Source organism: Bombina bombina, chromosome 2 (genome assembly GCF_027579735.1).
Source record: "Bombina bombina isolate aBomBom1 chromosome 2, aBomBom1.pri, whole genome shotgun sequence".
NCBI lineage: Eukaryota > Metazoa > Chordata > Amphibia > Anura > Bombinatoridae > Bombina > Bombina bombina.
The window spans coordinates 616,277,625-616,297,016 of record NC_069500.1 but is presented as its reverse complement, the minus strand read 5'-3'; the positions used below and the strand labels follow the sequence as shown (position 1 = coordinate 616,297,016).

General features: G+C 31.9%; 1 protein-coding gene across 1 annotated transcript in view; it reads left to right on the top strand.

The window, feature by feature from the left end:
• The window catches only part of GLIS3 (GLIS family zinc finger 3), a 591,890-nt gene that overhangs the window by 145,294 nt on the left and 427,204 nt on the right, over nt 1–19,392 (top strand). Inside the window, exons 3-4 of the mRNA XM_053702545.1 lie at nt 2,400–2,607; nt 7,658–8,774. Of these exons, the coding sequence (XP_053558520.1) occupies nt 2,400–2,607; nt 7,658–8,774 (1,325 nt within the window). The remainder of the gene's footprint in view (nt 1–2,399; nt 2,608–7,657; nt 8,775–19,392) is intronic.

Below are 19,392 nucleotides of genomic sequence, written 5' to 3'. Positions count from 1 at the left end.
TGAACTTCAAATGAGCAGTAGATTTTTTTTCTGACAATTTTGAGTTATGTCTTTTTCCACTCCCCCTGTACCATGTGACAGCCATCAGCCAATCACAAATGCATACACGTACCATGTGACAGCAATCAGCCATTCACAAATGCATACACACTTATTCTTGCACATGCTCAGTAGGAGCTGGTGACTCAAAAAGTTTAAATATAAAAAGACTGTGCACATTTTGTTAATGGAAGTAAATTGGAAAGTTGTTTAAATGGCATGCTCTATCTGAATAATGAAAGTTTCATTTTGATTGAGTGTCCCTTTAACTAAACCAAATGTAAATTTTAACAAATATTCAGTATTCATTTTGTTTTAATCAAAACAAATACCAAATAATTCAGGAGATTAATTTTTTTTCAGAATATTTGTTACTAATAATTAGTCCGAAATGAATTATTCACTGCTGCACAAGTCTAGTAGTTACATAGAGAAGTTATGTACTAAAGCAAATAAATAAAATAAAAATATAATACGGTTGTACAATAATATTCTGTTTGATATAAAAATCAAAGAACTGTCCATGCTGAATTGTATTTTTTGGGGAGCATCAGAAGAGAAGAGGGCCTCATAAATAAGGTTGCAATAGTTTACATATTAAGATAGTTTAGAAGTGTTTTGATCTGTAAATATTTTTATGCAACCTGATTTAGGGCCCGTTTTTTTTTTTTTTTTTTTTTAAACCTCTCAAATAAGAGATGATCTAAAATTAATATTTTATCTTAAGAAATGTTATGTTGCTATGTAGTGTTCTTTATGTTAAAGAGAGATTCATACATAACAATACAAGGTCTAAATTAAATCCTAAAGAGTTTGCATGTTTTCTCTCCATGCTGGCGAGGTTTTGAATATCAGGCAATTAGTGAGTTGTTCAGTATGAAGCTGGGGTGTAAATACAGAGGTCTGAACTGAGACCAGGCAAACACCTCTAGGGGCACATCCGATCCGACAATCAGTAGTAGTGTTGCTACAGAGGTGGTCTGTGCAGTTCCAGGCTCCATCTGCTTCCTGTTTTGCCCCTTTGTGTGCCAACACATTAGATTTGCATAATCAACAAATGCAAGATAACAAGACAATGCAATAGCACTTAGTCTGAACTTCAAATGAGTAGTAGATTTTTTTTATAACAAATTTCAAAGTTATGTATATTTCCACTCCCCTTGTACCATGTGATAGCAATCAGCCAATCACAAATGCATATACGTATAGTCTGTGAATTCTTGCACATGCTCAGTAGGATCTGGTGACTCAAAAATTGTAAATATAAAAGACTGTGCACATTTTTTGTAATGGAAGTAAATTGGAAAGTTGTTTAAAATTACATGCTGAATCTGAATCATGAAAATTTAATTTAACCTGAGTGTCCCTTTAAACAAATGGCTAATACTGTAAGTAAAGTGTTTGGATTTGCCTTTACAAGTATAGCGGCAGGGTTTTCAAGATGGTCACCACCATGTTGATGAACAGAAAAACCTGTCACCATATCTGTACAAGGGGTGCATTTCCTCTAGTGCGGAGTGACCAAGGTGGAAGAATGAGTTTTAGTCACAAAAAGCAGCCCCCACTGCTGATTGCAAACAGCCAGAGAGGGAGCTATTGAAATGGAAGGCCCACCTCAGCTTTTGCCTAGGGGCCTTGTGAGTTCTAGTTATGCCCTGTATAAGATGTGGAGAGCTAAATAAAGTATGGCCAAAAATAATTGTTAAAGTTGTAACAGTGTAGATAACTGATGAACAAGAGGAGCAGTTCAGTAAATAAAATGCTTCATTTAAATGCTAGAACGCCAAAGAGCACAAGCATATAAGTAGACTGAAAATAACAGGTTTTCTTGAGTGAGTGATTTCCCCCTGTAGGCTTAACAATGCTAGAACACATTTGGGGAGTGGATATGTGAGTAGTAGGCTGCTGGGAAATAAAATGAGCGCAAACATAGGTAGATGATCTGAAATAATGTACAATCACTATTTTATTTAAAAATCACTTCTACAGTATTTGTATCTAAGCTGTAATACGTCTAATTTAAAAATCAAACTTGGTTTTGCTTTTACTGGTCTCAAACAGAGTTTAGCAGTGTCAGGTGTCAATTTAGATATAAGATAGTAAGGTACCAACACTTTACTTTAGACTGGCCCATTCTGTATTTAATCCTTATTCATGCACTCAGAGAAGGAGTGTAAATACCAGCTTGATAATGTCATATAATCTTACTTTTCTCCTCTCTAATCCCAGACATAATTTTAATTGCATTAAAACCATAAAATGTGAGACTTTTAAATGTGTAGCAGAAAGTAAAGTCTTTAAAGCACTCTGGTACCCACCTTACTGTACACACATATCTGCTATTTATGTTCCTTTTTCAGGTAGCGGTGGCTTCGGGCCTCAGGTTAAGACTGGTGGAAAGGGCGTCTGCAACAACCTCATGGTCACCAGCAGCCCTATGATGGTTCAGCGACTGGGACCTGTGTCACCCCCTGCAAACCAAGCTGCGACCGCATGCAAGCAGATCAACCCTAACCTACAGAGGGCACTCAACCTGCAACACTTAGCTATACCTCCATCTGATACAAGGTCCTTATTATCTGTCATTATGTATTTATTTATTTATTTATTGGTAAAGACAAACACACCAGAAAGCTTATTTATTTGCTGCTCTTAACTTTTAAATCAATGTATTGCATCCAATTAAACCACATGTGTTGCATTTTACTTTTATTATAAACATGATTTGTGTTTGGACAGTTTTTCCAATTTTGTGTAGTTTTAACAGATGACTTAAATGGAGGCAATCTAATAGTGGAATTGTATATACCTCATATTAACCTCTTTAAGAGGGGATAGAATGTGTGTATATATATATATATATATATATATATATATATATATATATATATATATATATATATATATCTATTTATAAATATATATATATATATATCTGTCTATTTATAAATATATATAATATATCCCCTAATATGTGTATGTATGTGTGCTCATATACAGTATATGTACACATACATATATACATACACACATACAAATATATACACATATTATGTGTATTATGTATATATATACATTTGAGACCTTTCCAGTCAAACACTTTGTCATATACCATATCACTTTCAAAATCTTTCTTTACATTTGTTTTTATAATACACATATATTTTACTGTTAATATGTATATAAAAGTTTAATAGTTTATATTATTATGTTTTACATGTGTTACTTTCAATGTACTTTTATTTTAGCCCTAACACTTTACTTCAGGTCTCTAGTCACAATTACTTTTTTAGTGCTGTTATGTGTTGGGCTCGTGCACAATACACAAAATATATATTTAGTTCAGCCGAGTTATTCATTGAAAGTATTGGGCGCACTAAAGAGATGTTGGCTGTGCTTTCCATTCTCTGGTAATTCCGTTTTATCATTCATTTGTACTACCAGATTGTGCCCTTTTCTGAGTGTGGGCAAGCTATATTGATAGCACACCTTACAATAAAATAGCTCTCTACTTTCATTTTCTCCATGCACATTTTGATAAATATGGATGGTTCCTTTATATGTCATGGTTTTTTGTTCTAGAAACTATTTAAAGGGACAGTCTTCTCCAGAATTTTTATTGTGTCTAAGCCTCTGCAGACTGCCTCCTTATTTCAGTTATTTTGAGAGACTTGCATTTTAGCTGACTAATAAATAATTCCATGGGAGTGAGCACAATGTTACCTATATGGCATACATGTACTAGCGCTGTCTAACTGTAAAAACTGTCAAAATGCACTGAGATAAGTGGCGGCCTTCAAGGGCTTAGAAATTAGCATGTGAGCCTACTTAGGTTTAGCTTTCAACAAAGAATACCAAGAGATAAAAACAAATTTGATGATAAAAGTAAATTGGAAAGTTGAAATTGCATGGCCAATCTGAATCATGAAAGTTTAATTTTGACTAAACTGTCCCATTAACAGTAAGTTCATATGTTCATTCTGCCCAGTTAAACAATGATTTTGGTGAGGTTTTTGTGTCTAGGAAACCTTGTAACTAGAGTAGAATATTATATAATAGCATAGTTTAAGGAGTAAATACAGCCATGTTTGATTCAGAATGTAGCTTTATTCATAATAAGATTGAATAGTTTTTGTACTATATAAAAATGGGCAAGATTTATTGTTATGCGTGCAGACAAGGTTCCCATAAAGAGAATCTGTCTGCACTTCTTTGGGGCCTCCGGAGCGGCATTGGTTGCTGGAATTTAAGATCCCCACCCTCCCTGCTCTTGCATGGGAAGAGCAGGGCTTGTCAGTCATTCATTCAATTTAAGAAGCAGCAGTTGTTCTGTTGCCCATCTGTGAAGAGTAATATTTAACTCATAAGTTTTACTTATAATAATTTCAATAATCATAAATACTACAAATCAAAAAACACACACCACTCTAGGATAGATTATCATAGTTTAATGTAATAATTTATTTTAATATAGTACCACAACATTATTGTTCTGGCGCCTAATGTTTTGAACTCTTCTACATACATTAACAGTATGGCTGGCACCTTAGTGTTCTGAGTGACTTCTAAGTTTGTAATAGGTTTGTGCCCCTCTGTGATAGTGTTACAGTGGATTTGATAAGTCCTCATTTTGTTTAGGAGGTATTAAAGATTGATATTTTATGCTCTGGGGGTAATGGATGGGATATTCTGGGTGATTCATTTTGGGTTCTGAGATTCTTACTCTTGTGGGTCTGTGAGGTGGTGGGTTCATTGAGTGGGTTTTAATTTTATTTTATTGACTTGGTATCCTTTGTTGAAAAGAATATGTACATGTTCTCAGTAGCTATGCTCATTCTGGGAGCTAGCTGGTTATTGATGGTACTGGCTACACACATTTATTTCTTGTCATTGGCTCAACTGATGTGTTCAGCTAACTCCTGGTAGTGCATTGCTGCTGTGGAGCTGACTTTAGCTATGTTTTTAATCCATTTGCAGGGGTTAAACATACAGTAATCTAACTATCTATCTGTTCACACACACACATACAGTATATATATATATATATATATATATATATATATATATATATATATATATATATATATATATATATATATATATATATATATATATATATATATATATTTGTTATATAATATACTCTAAATAAAGGAGAATTCTGGAGTTTTTCATTTTTCTTTTTTTCTGCACACTTTTTCTTTTGATTCCTGTCAGGAGGCCCTAGCAGGTTAAAAAGATATGACCCTAAACAACAAATTGCCAGTTAATAATTTTCCTGCACAGCTCCAAGATGATTATTAGTGATTTTATTTCTCGTCTCACTGACAAACATGATATTTAACAAGGTAAAAACTTATTTTTTTTAAAAAAGCTATGTTGTGAGGATATAACATCTGTCATGTTGCCTCTAGGGTATATCTACTGCTATGCACTGCATGAAATTAAAGTTATTTATCCGGCATGTGTCATTGAAGCAATTCTTTTCAGCTGCATGCTCTCGGCCATGCATATTATAGTTAATTAGGGGAGATAATTAATACAATTTTACACTGTATGATCAACTAGTTGATCTGCATTGAAATGTAGTGACATGCTTTATATAAAGAAATACAGAGAAACATTTTTTTCAGCTGTCTTATTATGTTTTAATAATAGCAATTGACAATTTAAGTTTTAAAATTATCTTGACTCAAAACATGAACTATCGATGCATTCCTTATTAATTACAGGAAGATAAAAAAACACATTACTAACCTTAAAGTTTTTAAATACAAGTAAACTATTTTCTTGTACAAAATAAACTAAACATGTTGTATCATATGTCCATACCTAAGAACTGTCCAGGAAATTGCGGAATTTTCATGGGTTGCCAGGTCCACCTTGTCAGGGCAAATGCCCTGGTTTCCAGAGACTTATCTAATTATACCCTGATATATTGAATGAGCTCATGAAAAAAATAGTTAATTAAACAATACATTTGCAGCCAATGAAACCAAGTATGGTGGTAGCCTAGAGATAGAGTGTTGGGAAAATAATTTTAAGTGTCATAGGTTTTCTCCCTTGTTTCACAATAAAAATTAGCATTTGAAAAATAATTTTGTCACTTTTTACCATCTAACATTTTATTCAGAAAATGGAATGAGTGAGAAGAAAATATGAAAGCATGGAAGTAGTAGAAAACAGAAGGCTTAGGGATCATGTATGCATGTTTCTACCTCTAGCTACACTTTCTATTACTTTATTGTTTTAGCTATTACAAATTATTTTCACACAAAAAAATCATTGTAAATAGAATTTAACAAAATATCAAAATATTTAAACTGACCTACGACACCCATTTATTTAAGCTCCACAATGTAAGATAAAGGCTAATAGTTGCTGTCAGATTATTGTAATGCAATCACTCAACAGCTATAAAGATATGCAACCTTACATGAACATTAGGAGACCAATTTTTCAAATGCAGGATTCTATGGCCAGTGGTATAATAATAGCTTATTTTGGATCACCCTAGCACAAAATAGGACCAGTTTTCTGGATTTTTGTCAGTGTCATAACAATAACCTAGTAGCTGTAAGAACACCGGACCACAGATTATAAAGACTATTATTGCCTTTTTTTTTTAAATGGACTCTCACATTTATTAGTGAATTATGGGAGTTGACAAAAGGTCTAGTCTCAACCTTTTTATTTTATACTAAATGCAAATGATTATAGGTTAGCTCTGTGTCATGAAATCACCTGCTAGCTTCCCGGGTACCTGACCCCTCATAGAAATAAATAAATAAAATTAAATTAAAAATAAATATATACAATTTACAATATATATATATATATATATATATATATATATATATATATATATATATATATATATATATATATATATATATATATATATATATATATGTGTGTGTGTGTGTGTGTGTGTTTATGCAATAGACACTTATTTGGAGCTGCTTTCACCCATACAATAAATACACTAAATGTGTCCCTCTTCTTAAAATGGGGTCTCTTTGCATATTATAGGGGGGAAATGGGGAAAAAGAAAGAGAAACCACCATGGTGTCTACTTTGGGCATGTCACAGTCAAATGAAAGGATTTTTTACCCATTCCAAAAAGTGAATTTTCCTTTTTCAAATGAATGGACCACTTCTCATCTAAGTAATGAAGAGGTAAATTCCCTGCTGTCTAGCGGAGGTGATCTCAAACATACTTATTATTAACTTGCATACCTTAAAAAAATATTTTAAAATAATAAAAACAACAACTAAAAAAACCATAAAAAAATAAATAAATAATACAATGAGAGCCTTAGGTAATTTTATATTTTTTGCCAATAGTCCTACTCAAAGGTCTATTCTTCAAGATTGATTACTGAGCAGTTAATAAAATATGGAAAAGCACACATTGTTTATAAATGTTCTCTTTTCAAATTGCTTTAATTGAATATGCATTGTAAGCCATGAGAAACTTGCACTAAGCTTTTTCACAGTGTTTAAAAAATTATAAACTGAATGACAAACTTTTTTTTCTTTATAATTTGTTTTCTTGTAAGATCTTTTTACATATACATGTTAGTTTCTAAAAGCATATTTTATACCCCTTTTCTAGGTCTCTTATGTCACGTGAGTCTCTTGCATCAACTACTTTAAGCTTAACGGAGAGTCATTCTACAATGAGTGTTAAACAAGAATGGCCTCATGGTTATAGAATTCTTCCTTCGAACCATGGTTCCCAGAATAGTAGTGAGCCAGGGGATATACTTAGTATTCCTCCAGGAACATCTATGTCCAACAATAGTGTCACAAACTCTTTGCCTTCTTACCTTTTTGGCTTTGAAAATAACTCCTCACCTTATCCTAGTCCCCGTCATTCTTCCACAAGATCTCATTCAGCACGATCAAAGAAAAGAGCTCTTTCCTTGTCTCCATTGTCCGATGGTATTGGGATTGACTTCAATACAATTATCCGGACTTCACCAACATCATTGGTTGCCTACATAAATGGATCAAGAGCTTCCCCAGCCACCATCTCCCCTCAACCTGAAGTTTATGGGCACTTTTTAGGAGTGAGGGGGAGCTGCATTCCTCCATCATGTGCTGGGTCAAACTCTCAGAAAAGTCTTCTTGCAATTAATGATAATATTACTTTTCCTGAGAATGTGACAGCAGAATATCAACGTATGCAGCAGCTGGAACAAAATAACTTGCCATCTGAGGCTATGAATAACATGGTGGTTCGACAAACCGTGGCCCTGAGTGAAGGACATACGCATGGTGTCTTAAAAAGTGAAAGAGTAGATAATTTTCCAGGTGACACAATTAACATGGCTCCACAAGATCCTCTGTCACTTTCAACTCCTCCTCATCAATGCCCACCTCCCCCTTACCATGCCCACCAACATATGCACCAGCATGAACTTATAAACCAACCTCATCAACCTCATCAAATGCCCCTTACTCCTTCTGTGCCTTTGATTGAAGAGGAAGAGGAGATTGATGATTTTAATGGTAAACACTGTTGTCGGTGGATTGACTGCAGCTCTATGTATGATCATCAAGAAGAACTAGTGCGACACATAGAGAAGGTTCATATAGATCAAAGGAAAGGGGAAGACTTTGCTTGTTTTTGGGCAGGCTGCCCTAGAAGATACAAACCCTTTAATGCTCGATATAAGCTGCTCATTCACATGCGGGTTCACTCAGGCGAGAAGCCAAACAAGTGTACGGTAAGTTGTATTATCTTATCTTATGGAAACATATTTGGTTCTTCCTGAAAGTAAATAGTTAAAGGAGTGTATAATAAATTGTGGTTCACTAAATTGTAATGACATTGTAGTAATTGTAGTCATTGTGGTTGTGGGCATATTGAGCTTTGCAATTTAACAGAAATAAAACGTTTTATGCACGTGTATCATTTTTAGGTTGCTAACAATGCCACATTTCACCTAATACATCAATATATATTTCATCTAATACACCATAATAGCTAATAAACTACAAATTACCTTACAATGATTGGCAGCACATCTGTTATCCATAACAGATTCTGCTACAGTCCAGTAAATATGCTTTAGCCAGTTTTGAAAAATTAGACAGTTTATAATATTAAATCCTCTGAAGAAAGACAGCATTATTTGAGCTCATTTAGACTAAATTGCTTCAACTTAGCTTAAATGGTTCTGATTGTAACATATTTAAACTATAACTGTATTTCAGATTATAAAACATTCTTCAAGCTTTTATAAGTAAAGCACAGTAAGCAGTCTTTTCTGTTCTATGTAATTTAAAATGAAGTACATGTTAAAAAAAAGGCATAATGATGCAATTGATTTATTTATTTATTAAGGACTTACATATTAAGAAATTGCAATTGGCAATGCAGTTAATAAATGTTTGTTTCACTCATCGTAACTGACTGATGACGTTTAGGAATTTGAAAGAATCTTTATTTCATACCAGAATTACTTATATAGAGATACTGTTTATATCTCCAGTATCTCTGCTGAGTTAATCTTGCTTTTTATAGAAAATATTTCAGTATTTTGTTATTATACTTAAAAAATGTATTGATGCTTTCTTGTATTCGTTATCTAAAATGATATCTCATTAAAAATTGTGGACATTGTGTTTTGCTGGAGACCTGCAGTAATTTTAAATTGAGTTCATGTCCTGATCAGGACCTGTCCTTTAATAAGACCAGGTGGCACCAAGGGACCCAGGCGTCATTTGATGGGAGTGGCGCGTAAGGAGAACTAACATAAATTACTCTCATATGGGCTCCATTAGCTGGGTATCAGTATGTTCTTGTGTGAAATTTAAATCTTTTGAGCTTTAATCTATGAGATTGCTGATTATAGTTGCTTTTAAAATGTATTACAAATATATCTATATTTCCTAAAGCGTAGCACATCTAAGTTATAGGATCACTAAATGGAGTAGAATTGCATAATTAATAATAAAACTTGCTCTGAATTTCAAATAAGCTTTAGATTGTTTCTGACAAATTTATTTTTTCCCCATTTATCATGTGACAGCCATCAGTAAATTACAGACTAGTATATGGATACTCTATGAACTTTTGCACATGCTCAGTAGGAGCTGGTTCCTCAGAAAGTGTGTATATGAAGAGACTGTGCAAAATTTTATAACGGAAGTAAATTAGAAAGTCTCTTAAAACAACATAATGCCCTATCTGAATCATTAAAGTTTAATTTGACTTTAGTGTCCCTTTAAATGATAGAGCTATGGGTTACTAATCCTTTAATAATATCTATTACCTTCATGCACACAGGGCACCAATAAATATTATTAAATAGATTTTGCTCACTGACTTTCTGATCATTGGTCCCATATTTGTGGGTACCACTCAGTTATGTAACCTTGAGTTTAGATACATTGTAGTATAGGTTTATGGTATTCATAAAATACTCTGCAAATTATTCTCTGATTTGAGAAAGAAACATTTGTCTGGTTTCAATAATACCTGTCCAATCTTCAAATATTTTTGCAGTTACTGTTGATATTTTTTAAACTGAAGGTAGATGAAAAAATATGACATTTTGCCTTTCATCTGATCTGCTTGGCATGATTAAATAAATAAAGTTCCCCATAATATCATCCTTGTCTGTCAGGAGTGAAAATTATGCTGCTTTAAAAACATCTGGTAAATATCAAATGCATCACAACCCCATCCCCCTTGAGATACAATGGTCTATCAAAAGCATAACACACATGACAAAAACAGAGACAGGATGAAACCCTAACAAAAGTGTATGATTGACAGTCACCCAAGAATCACGAAGGCAAGCTTACGAAATGCATAGAAATCCTCTCCAGATGTGACTGCAGTGGCCCTGGAGAAACATACCTGCCAAAATTCAAACGTCTATCTCAAACTCAATTTAGCAATCGGCCGCATGGTACTGTTTTTACTTTTTTACCCAAGATAAAGTATTGGGTTCCGTGGCCGAAGGATCGTGCTGTGCTAACAGCATGAAGGGCTTAAATTAGGAGCAGATTCCTGTGAATGTTTTATTATATTCTGTAGTTGTTTTGGGGGGTTTGGGGTATCCTACAATGGGGCCAAAATGTTTGTTATCAAGTCCAGATCAGGGCCTGTATAGAACCGATAGTGCATAAATGACAACACATTATATAGAATAGTGCACACATAAACTTGCTTGATGGAGAAATCCCCTGATTGTAGTTTATTTCATTCATATCAATTGTTGTGATTGACATACTGTATCTTTGTAGGGCCACACGTTTTTCTTTATAGAAATTGCCACACCAAAATGATCACTTTGAAAGATAATAAAATACATATGTTAATTGCCTTCTTGTACACATAGGACAGTGATTACAGCTGCCAAATTCAATAGCCCCCTGTGTCCATTATCCTCCTTGAAACTCTATAAGGGAACATTGAATCACACCATACAAATTCAACTTGGAAAACTATAAAGGATTTGTGATTAGCTGAAGTTTTATATTCTCTTGGGGAACAAAGTTTAAGTCAAAAACATATGCAGGGTTACAGTAGAAAGATATACAGTTTTCTTTCTCATCATCACTGCAATATTTTCCAGGTGATCAAAGTGCCTTTTCCTACCATTGGCAATTATTTATTTTGAAAAGGATTTTAGTACACAGCAACTGTTACCTGTGTTTGTAAATGTGATATCTTTATTGACAAGAAAAGGAAAGTGTGGAGTGATATGTAGATAGGACTCAACTAGCTTCCCCAAATCTGATATGCTCCCAATATCAGATGTATAGAAATGTGCAAGTAGTGATGGGTGTGGGGAGCGCTCTAAAAGAGCTGTGAGTATAAACTATGATTTGAAGTGTGTATACACTGTGATAGAATGTGTATGGATTTACCAAATATAATTTCTTTGAATAAATATAATTACTTTGAATCATACATTTTTGTGTGATTCTGGTGTTATATAGTGTCTCTCCAAAAAATGTGAACAAATAAACAAACAAAAACAAAACGTTGATTCTTAAAATTCTTCAAGGACAATTTTATAAAATCCTTCTATTTATTCAAAATGTGTATGCTCGGTGTATTATCACTGTACCTTTAAATAAATTGATGTGCCTCTAAATAAATTGATACACAAATTGTGCTTCAAAATGGATAGACCAACAAATCGTTATGAATTTGAGACGTGATGAATTTAAAACGTGATGAATTTAAATGAATAAACAAACAAATCGTGATGAAAAAAATGACTTAACTTCTAGATGAATAAACAAACAAATCGTGATAAATTTAAAAAACTTTACTAAGATAAAAAACAGTATAAGATCGTTTCAATCGTATTTTATGGTTATACCATACAATGAATCTGTTTAGAGCATGTGGGGGTACATCTTTATCGTAAAACAATGCTAAAAGTTCGGATTTTTAATCCTTATGGTGGAAGTTCGGATTTGTAATCCTTATGGTTTTCTTAAGTTGTGGCCACAACCAATTTTAAAACAGTTAAAATCCAAATGTAGTACTGTGCTGTTGTTAATTTTGCAGTTTATTCTCCCCCTAACCGGACCTCTGATATTCCTTACCTCCGTGTTTTCTTTGTATTACCTTGGGTAACGTCACACGCACATCAGGGTAGGAAGTAGTTGCGGAGGAAATTCAAACAGCGGCAAAGCCGCTTGGAGAACTCGACCTACTTACAAAAAGCACTCTTCCCAGAACCCAAGGTAATACAAAGAAAACACGGAGGTAAGGAATATCAGAGGTCCGGTTAGGGGGAGAATAAACTGCAAAATTAACAACAGCACAGTACTACATTTGGATTTTAACTGTTTTAAAATTGGTTGTGGCCACAACTTAAGAAAACCATAAGGATTACAAATCCGAACTTCCACCATAAGGATTAAAAATCCGAACTTTTAGCATTGTTTTACGATAAAGATGTACCCCCACATGCTCTAAACAGATTCATTGTATGGTATAACCATAAAATACGATTGAAACGATCTTATACTGTTTTTTATCTTAGTAAAGTTTTTTAAATTTATCACGATTTGTTTGTTTATTCATCTAGAAGTTAAGTCATTTTTTTCATCACGATTTGTTTGTTTATTCATTTAAATTCATCACGTTTTAAATTCATCACGTCTCAAATTCATAACGATTTGTTGGTCTATCCATTTTGAAGCACAATTTGTGTATCAATTTATTTAGAGGCACATCAATTTATTTAAAGGTACAGTGATAATACACCGAGCATACACATTTTGAATAAATAGAAGGATTTTATAAAATTGTCCTTGAAGAATTTTAAGAATCAACGTTTTGTTTTTGTTTGTTTATTTGTTCACATTTTTTGGAGAGACACTATATAACACCAGAATCACACAAAAATTTATGATTCAAAGTAATTATATTTATTCAAAGAAATTATATTTGGTAAATCCATACACATTCTATCACAGTGTATACACACTTCAAATCATAGTTTATACTCACAGCTCTTTTAGAGCGCTCCCCACACCCATCACTACTTGCACATCTTTATTGACAAGCACAAACTGGCACTGGCTTATTGGCATTTATATTTATTTAGATGTGTTATGGAGATGTGTTTGCAAATTGTTAATTTTTTAACCTTTTCCCATCATATTATACATATATATATATATATATATATATATATATATATATATATATATATAGTGTCAGATTACAAGTGGTAACACGATAAGCAATATTGCTGCAAATTAATATTAGAATTCCATAGTAAATCCCATTTACCAGAGAATGATTAGCGTATTTGACATTGCACTAGTGCAACTGATACTATCAGTGAGTATCACAACCGCACTAAATAGCATTGGTATTAAAAGTTTAAAGTTATAGGTTTCGCTCGAGTGCAAGTCAAAACTGAGCTAGATAATTTAGTGCAACTTGAGACTTGAATTAAACTGTAAGGGTAAAAAATGTTTTGTGAAAACATATATTATTAATATTATAAAAATGTTTTAAAAGGGTTAAAAGTTTTAAAAGTTATATGGTATATGACAATGTGTTTGACTTGAAAGGGCTCCAATGTGTGTGTGTGTATATATATATATATATTTATATATATGTGTGTGTATATGCATGTCTATTTGTGTGTTTATAAGTGTAAATATGTATATGCACATATACATAAATATAAACACATCTATGTAAATGTATACAAATATTTAAACATATATATATATATATATATATATTGTTTTTGTTTTTTGTGTGTTTAAATATTGAAATATGTGCACACATACATATATACTGTACATACAGTATATACACATGTATACACATATATATACACACACAAACACTTTAGAGCCCTTCCCAGCCAGACACCTTGAAACATAAAATATAATTTTTACTAATTTTTTAATGTTTTAATGTATTTTAAATAGAAAAACTTTAAATTCTTATGTTCTTTTTATTTTAAATAGATTTCTCTCTATATATATGTAAATACAATATATATATATATATATATATATATATATATATATATATATATATATGTATATATTCATATAGATATGACACACATCAAAACACATTCAAATAAAGTATTACATACATATATAAACTTTTTAATAAAAATATATAATTTTAATATTGAGAAATATGTTTTAAAAGGGTTATAAAGAGATATGGTATATAGCAAGGTGTTTGACTGGAAGGGGCTACATTCAATGTATATAGATATGTCTAAATATGTGTGTGTGTGTATAAGTGTATAAGTGTATACATGTGTATTTATGTGTTTACATATTTAAAAATGTATGTGTGCACACACACACATATCTCTCTATCTATCTATCTATCTATCTATCTATCTATCTGTCTATCTCTACATCTCTTTATATATATATATATATATATATATATATATATATATATATATATATATATATATATATATATATATATATATATATATATATATATATATATATATATATTCTTTTGAGCCCTTTCCAGTCACTTACCTTGAAACATGCAATATAATTTTTATTCACTTTTAATGTATTTTGAATAGAAATAGCTTAAATTCCTATGTTCTTAACGTAGAAAAAATGCCCTATTTATTTTAAAAAAAAAATATATATATATATATATATATATATATATATATATATGTATATTCAATAGATATATGTGTATATATTCATATAGATATATAGGTATAGATAAATATTTTACAAAAATAATCATATATATATATGTGTATGTGTGTATATATATATATATATATATATATATATATATATATAATAAAAAAGAAGCTTTTCTACTATGTGAAGAACATAGGAATCTAAAGTATTCCTAGCACCTTTAGGTTTAGTGCAGTTGGTCCAGCGCAGTGTCGGGTTAGTTTGCGATGGATAACTGATTTTTTTGTAAAGTGCCCAATAGAAGTCTATTTAGAGAAGTTAGTGTGTTTCCGCTCATGCACTAACATTTTACTTTCTACTATTAATACGCGCTCAAAACCGGCTGAGCTCAAATTTTAACTTGAGTGCAGTTAGCGGGTGAGTGGGAAAAGAAATTCAGTGCACCACTTGTAATCTGTCCTACAATATATATCCTGAGATTGATATATATGTGTTAACCATAATACCTATATATCACCTCTTTGCAAATTAATATTATTTGATCCTCAATTTTGTATATTTACTTTTTAACATTGTTGCTTTTTTGAAGTAGCCAATTGCAGTATTTTGTAGTATTAAATGTTTAAATAGTAAACCACAGGTAGTGGGCCTGTAGCCTGTTCATTGAGCGCTCTCTGTGTACTATTTAATATTTACCTAGTCAGTGCAATCTATATACTCTTGTATGTTTTGTGCTTGTTTTTTTATTTATTTTTTCTAATTTTAGATGTAATTTCATATGCATTATTAAGAGAACTACTTTTGCTTTAAGAGAAGTAGGTGGAAAATGTATATTTTGTATACTTGTTTCCACATCTGTTTGAATAAATAATGTGCTTTCCTTTGACCTAAACATTTGATTTGTAATCACTCTTATGAACATTAGAAATCAGTAATAAACAAAGGGAAAAAATGTATCGAAGACCAAAAGAGAGAAAAGGAAGATATATAAATAGAAGAAGCAGTTTATAAACATATTAGAAATTAGAAAAATTTCCTTTTATAGGTCTGTTTTGCAGCCCGTACTATTTTAATATTCCCCATCTGTTCATAAATAAGCAAACTCAATACAAACAATTGTTTTAACAGCTTTCTTCTCATTGGATGGCTTCCTTGGGTCATGTACTGGCACAAGCTCAAGGAAAAAATGACGGTTTGGGCACTTCATGTGCATTTCCATAAATGAATTCATGCCTAATGAAATTATTTGGCTTTGCTTTAATATGTTCTTCAGCTTTCTAAACTTTCAACATTACCCCCAAGGATGAGTAAACATGGTTCAATAGCACAGCCATAGTTCAAGGCCTAAGAGGGAAGCTGATGGTTCTCTTTTCCTGGTAACGTCTAACCGTTTCGTTGAGAGTGCAGCTATGCAAACAGGCTTATCAGAACCACAATAAAAATCATTGATTTTAATTAGGAATCATCACCTTATTGCAAGACAAGGCTTCCTTTGTTCAGTGGAAAGTCTGCTTTGCCTGTCCACTAACATGCAAGTATTTTTTTTTTTTTTAAACAGTGGCTTTAGGTAATCAGTGTGACAAAACTTCAGTCCTGTGACCTGATAGCTCTTTTCAAGTGATTCAGCCGCACTTGTTGGAACTTGTTTGACGTATTTGTTTGATGGCAATTAGGAACAAAAGTGGTTACATGGTGTAACACTGAGTTCTTCACCGTCTGTTTGTAGAAGGCTTAGGTATGAATCTAAGCTATTGAATGTCTCTGGAGTTTGTAAACTGAGGTGTTTATCAGTTTTATCTATGGTGACTATTTTACATACCCATATCAGAAACATTCAGCTTGAGCTGGCAAGGAACTGTGGTTCTTTTATTGTCTTTGTCACCGTGATCTGCTTACTGTGTGAGAGTTATGAATAAAAGGTAATAATTATGAGATTGGTTTTATACAGTGTAAATAAAATACGTCTGCTGTTGCTTTGTATAGCTATGGAAAGTATTGTGGCTCAATAATTAACCCATTTAGCACTGAAGGGTATTACAATGGAGTGAATTGCTGGAACCAATCCCAAGATTTTGCATGGTTCAGATCACTTTACGCTTTTTTTTTTAATTTTTTAAAGAGATATTGAAGTAAATTTTCTTTTAGAAGAAGAGTGTTGCATGTTCTGAAAATTAGATCATGCTTAAAATACTACAGACTTTTCTTAAATACTGTTTCCTGAGTTCTTCCTGGTGGTCTAGTGTGCCAGGTGTATGGCATCCTTGTTTGCCAGTGCTCACACATGACTCTCTCGCAATACATTTTATTTATATATATATATATATATATATATATATATATATATATATATATATATATATATATATATATATATATATATATATATATATATATATATATATATATATAGACTGTGAAGTCATCATAAAATTATTTTTTATTATTTTCTCTATAATTTGTGCGTAGTGGAGAATTTTAACCTATCTTTTCACCTCCTCATAATTAAGGAACCTACTCTCAGCTGACATGTGGCAAAATACCACTAAACAGCTATCCTGGGATGGTTCTGAATCCCTGTAGTAATTCTAGCTAAGCTTAAAAGCTTTTTAAACAGCGATGCTATAGCTAAAGGGAATCTGAATTTAAAAGGTGAGGCATTGTGAACCTCATTTGAATATCTTACCCAGAATCATTTGCTGAATTGGAAAAATGTATCTAGAGGTTTTCTGTGGGAAAAATAAGTCTTCTGACTTGTCCAGATTTGTTAATGTGCTACACGATAAGTTTTGTTTCTCTACTTTTTTTGCATAGTGGCAGATTGTAATCTAACTTTTTGCCTCCCCATAATTTTAAAGTTGATATAAAATTATTATAATAAAGTCTTATTTTAAATAGGATTATATAAAATCACAAATATCCTATACCAAAACAACGGAAGCCCAACAATACATTTAGGTATGTGTCTTCGTGGTATAGCACTAATGATGCATACAGTCCCTCAAAGAACTTTTGCATACTTCATCCTGGCTTAGTAGGTTATAATTTTGGTTTTACTGTTTATGACCATATTTGAAACTGAGTCAATCTGATTCCGATTTCAGCAGTATTGCTGTATTTGCACCAAGTCCTGACTGTCTAAATCTGAACATAATAGGACTGTGTTACCTTATTAGTTATTACAATGTTGTGAAGAGATTGTATTCAAAATATTTTTATATATATATATTTTTTTTGGGGACTGTACGACAGAGATAAAATTAAAGTATGTTCAATTGCCAGTTTTTTTAAGTGTGGACTAAACTGTTTGATCATATTACCCTTAATTTTTTTTATCTAAAATTAAATTAATGTATTGATGGGTCTCCAGTCCACTAATAATTAAAGGGACATGAAACCCAAAAGTTTTCTTTCATGATTCAGGTAGAGAATACACTTTTTAACAACATTCCTATTTGCTTCTATTATCTAATTTGCTTAAGTCTTTAGATATCCTTTGTTGAAGAAATAGCAATACACATAGGTGAGCTAATCACACACAGCACCTATGTGCAGCAACCAATCAGGAGCTACTGAGCCTATTTAGAGATGATTTATTTATGATATATCAAGAGAATGAACCAAATTAGATAATGGAAGTAAATCAGAAAGTTGTTTAAAATCGCATGCTTTTTCTAAATCCTGAAAGAAAAGTTTTTTGGGTTTAATGTCCCTTTAAGCATTATTGTATGACTCATAAATTATTGAATTACAATATAATATATCTCATATTTTCATTGTTGCATCAAAATACTATATTTTAAAATGCATTGCAGTGTTTCTTTTTTTATTGATGCTTTTTATTTTTGTTTCTGTAATAAGAAAAAAATATATTTCACAAACATACATTCTGTTAGTTTAAAAATGAAAAAATCGATGCCATGGACCAGTATTTCAAAGTAATTTCTGAAAAAAAGCACATCTTTAACATTTTTCAATGCTAGTATATCATTAACATGTTTAATTCGTGTTCTTTGTATGCATGATATACATTTTTAAAGTTTACGGTCACTGTACATAAACGTGAATGTTGACTAGGAAATGTATGAAGAATTGGTAGATGAGAAATAGTAGAACAAATATTGCTTGAATTTATATTCATTGTAATGAGATATATAATATTTTAATTAAAACTTCATGGACCAGATGCAAGGTATTTTTTTTTTTAGA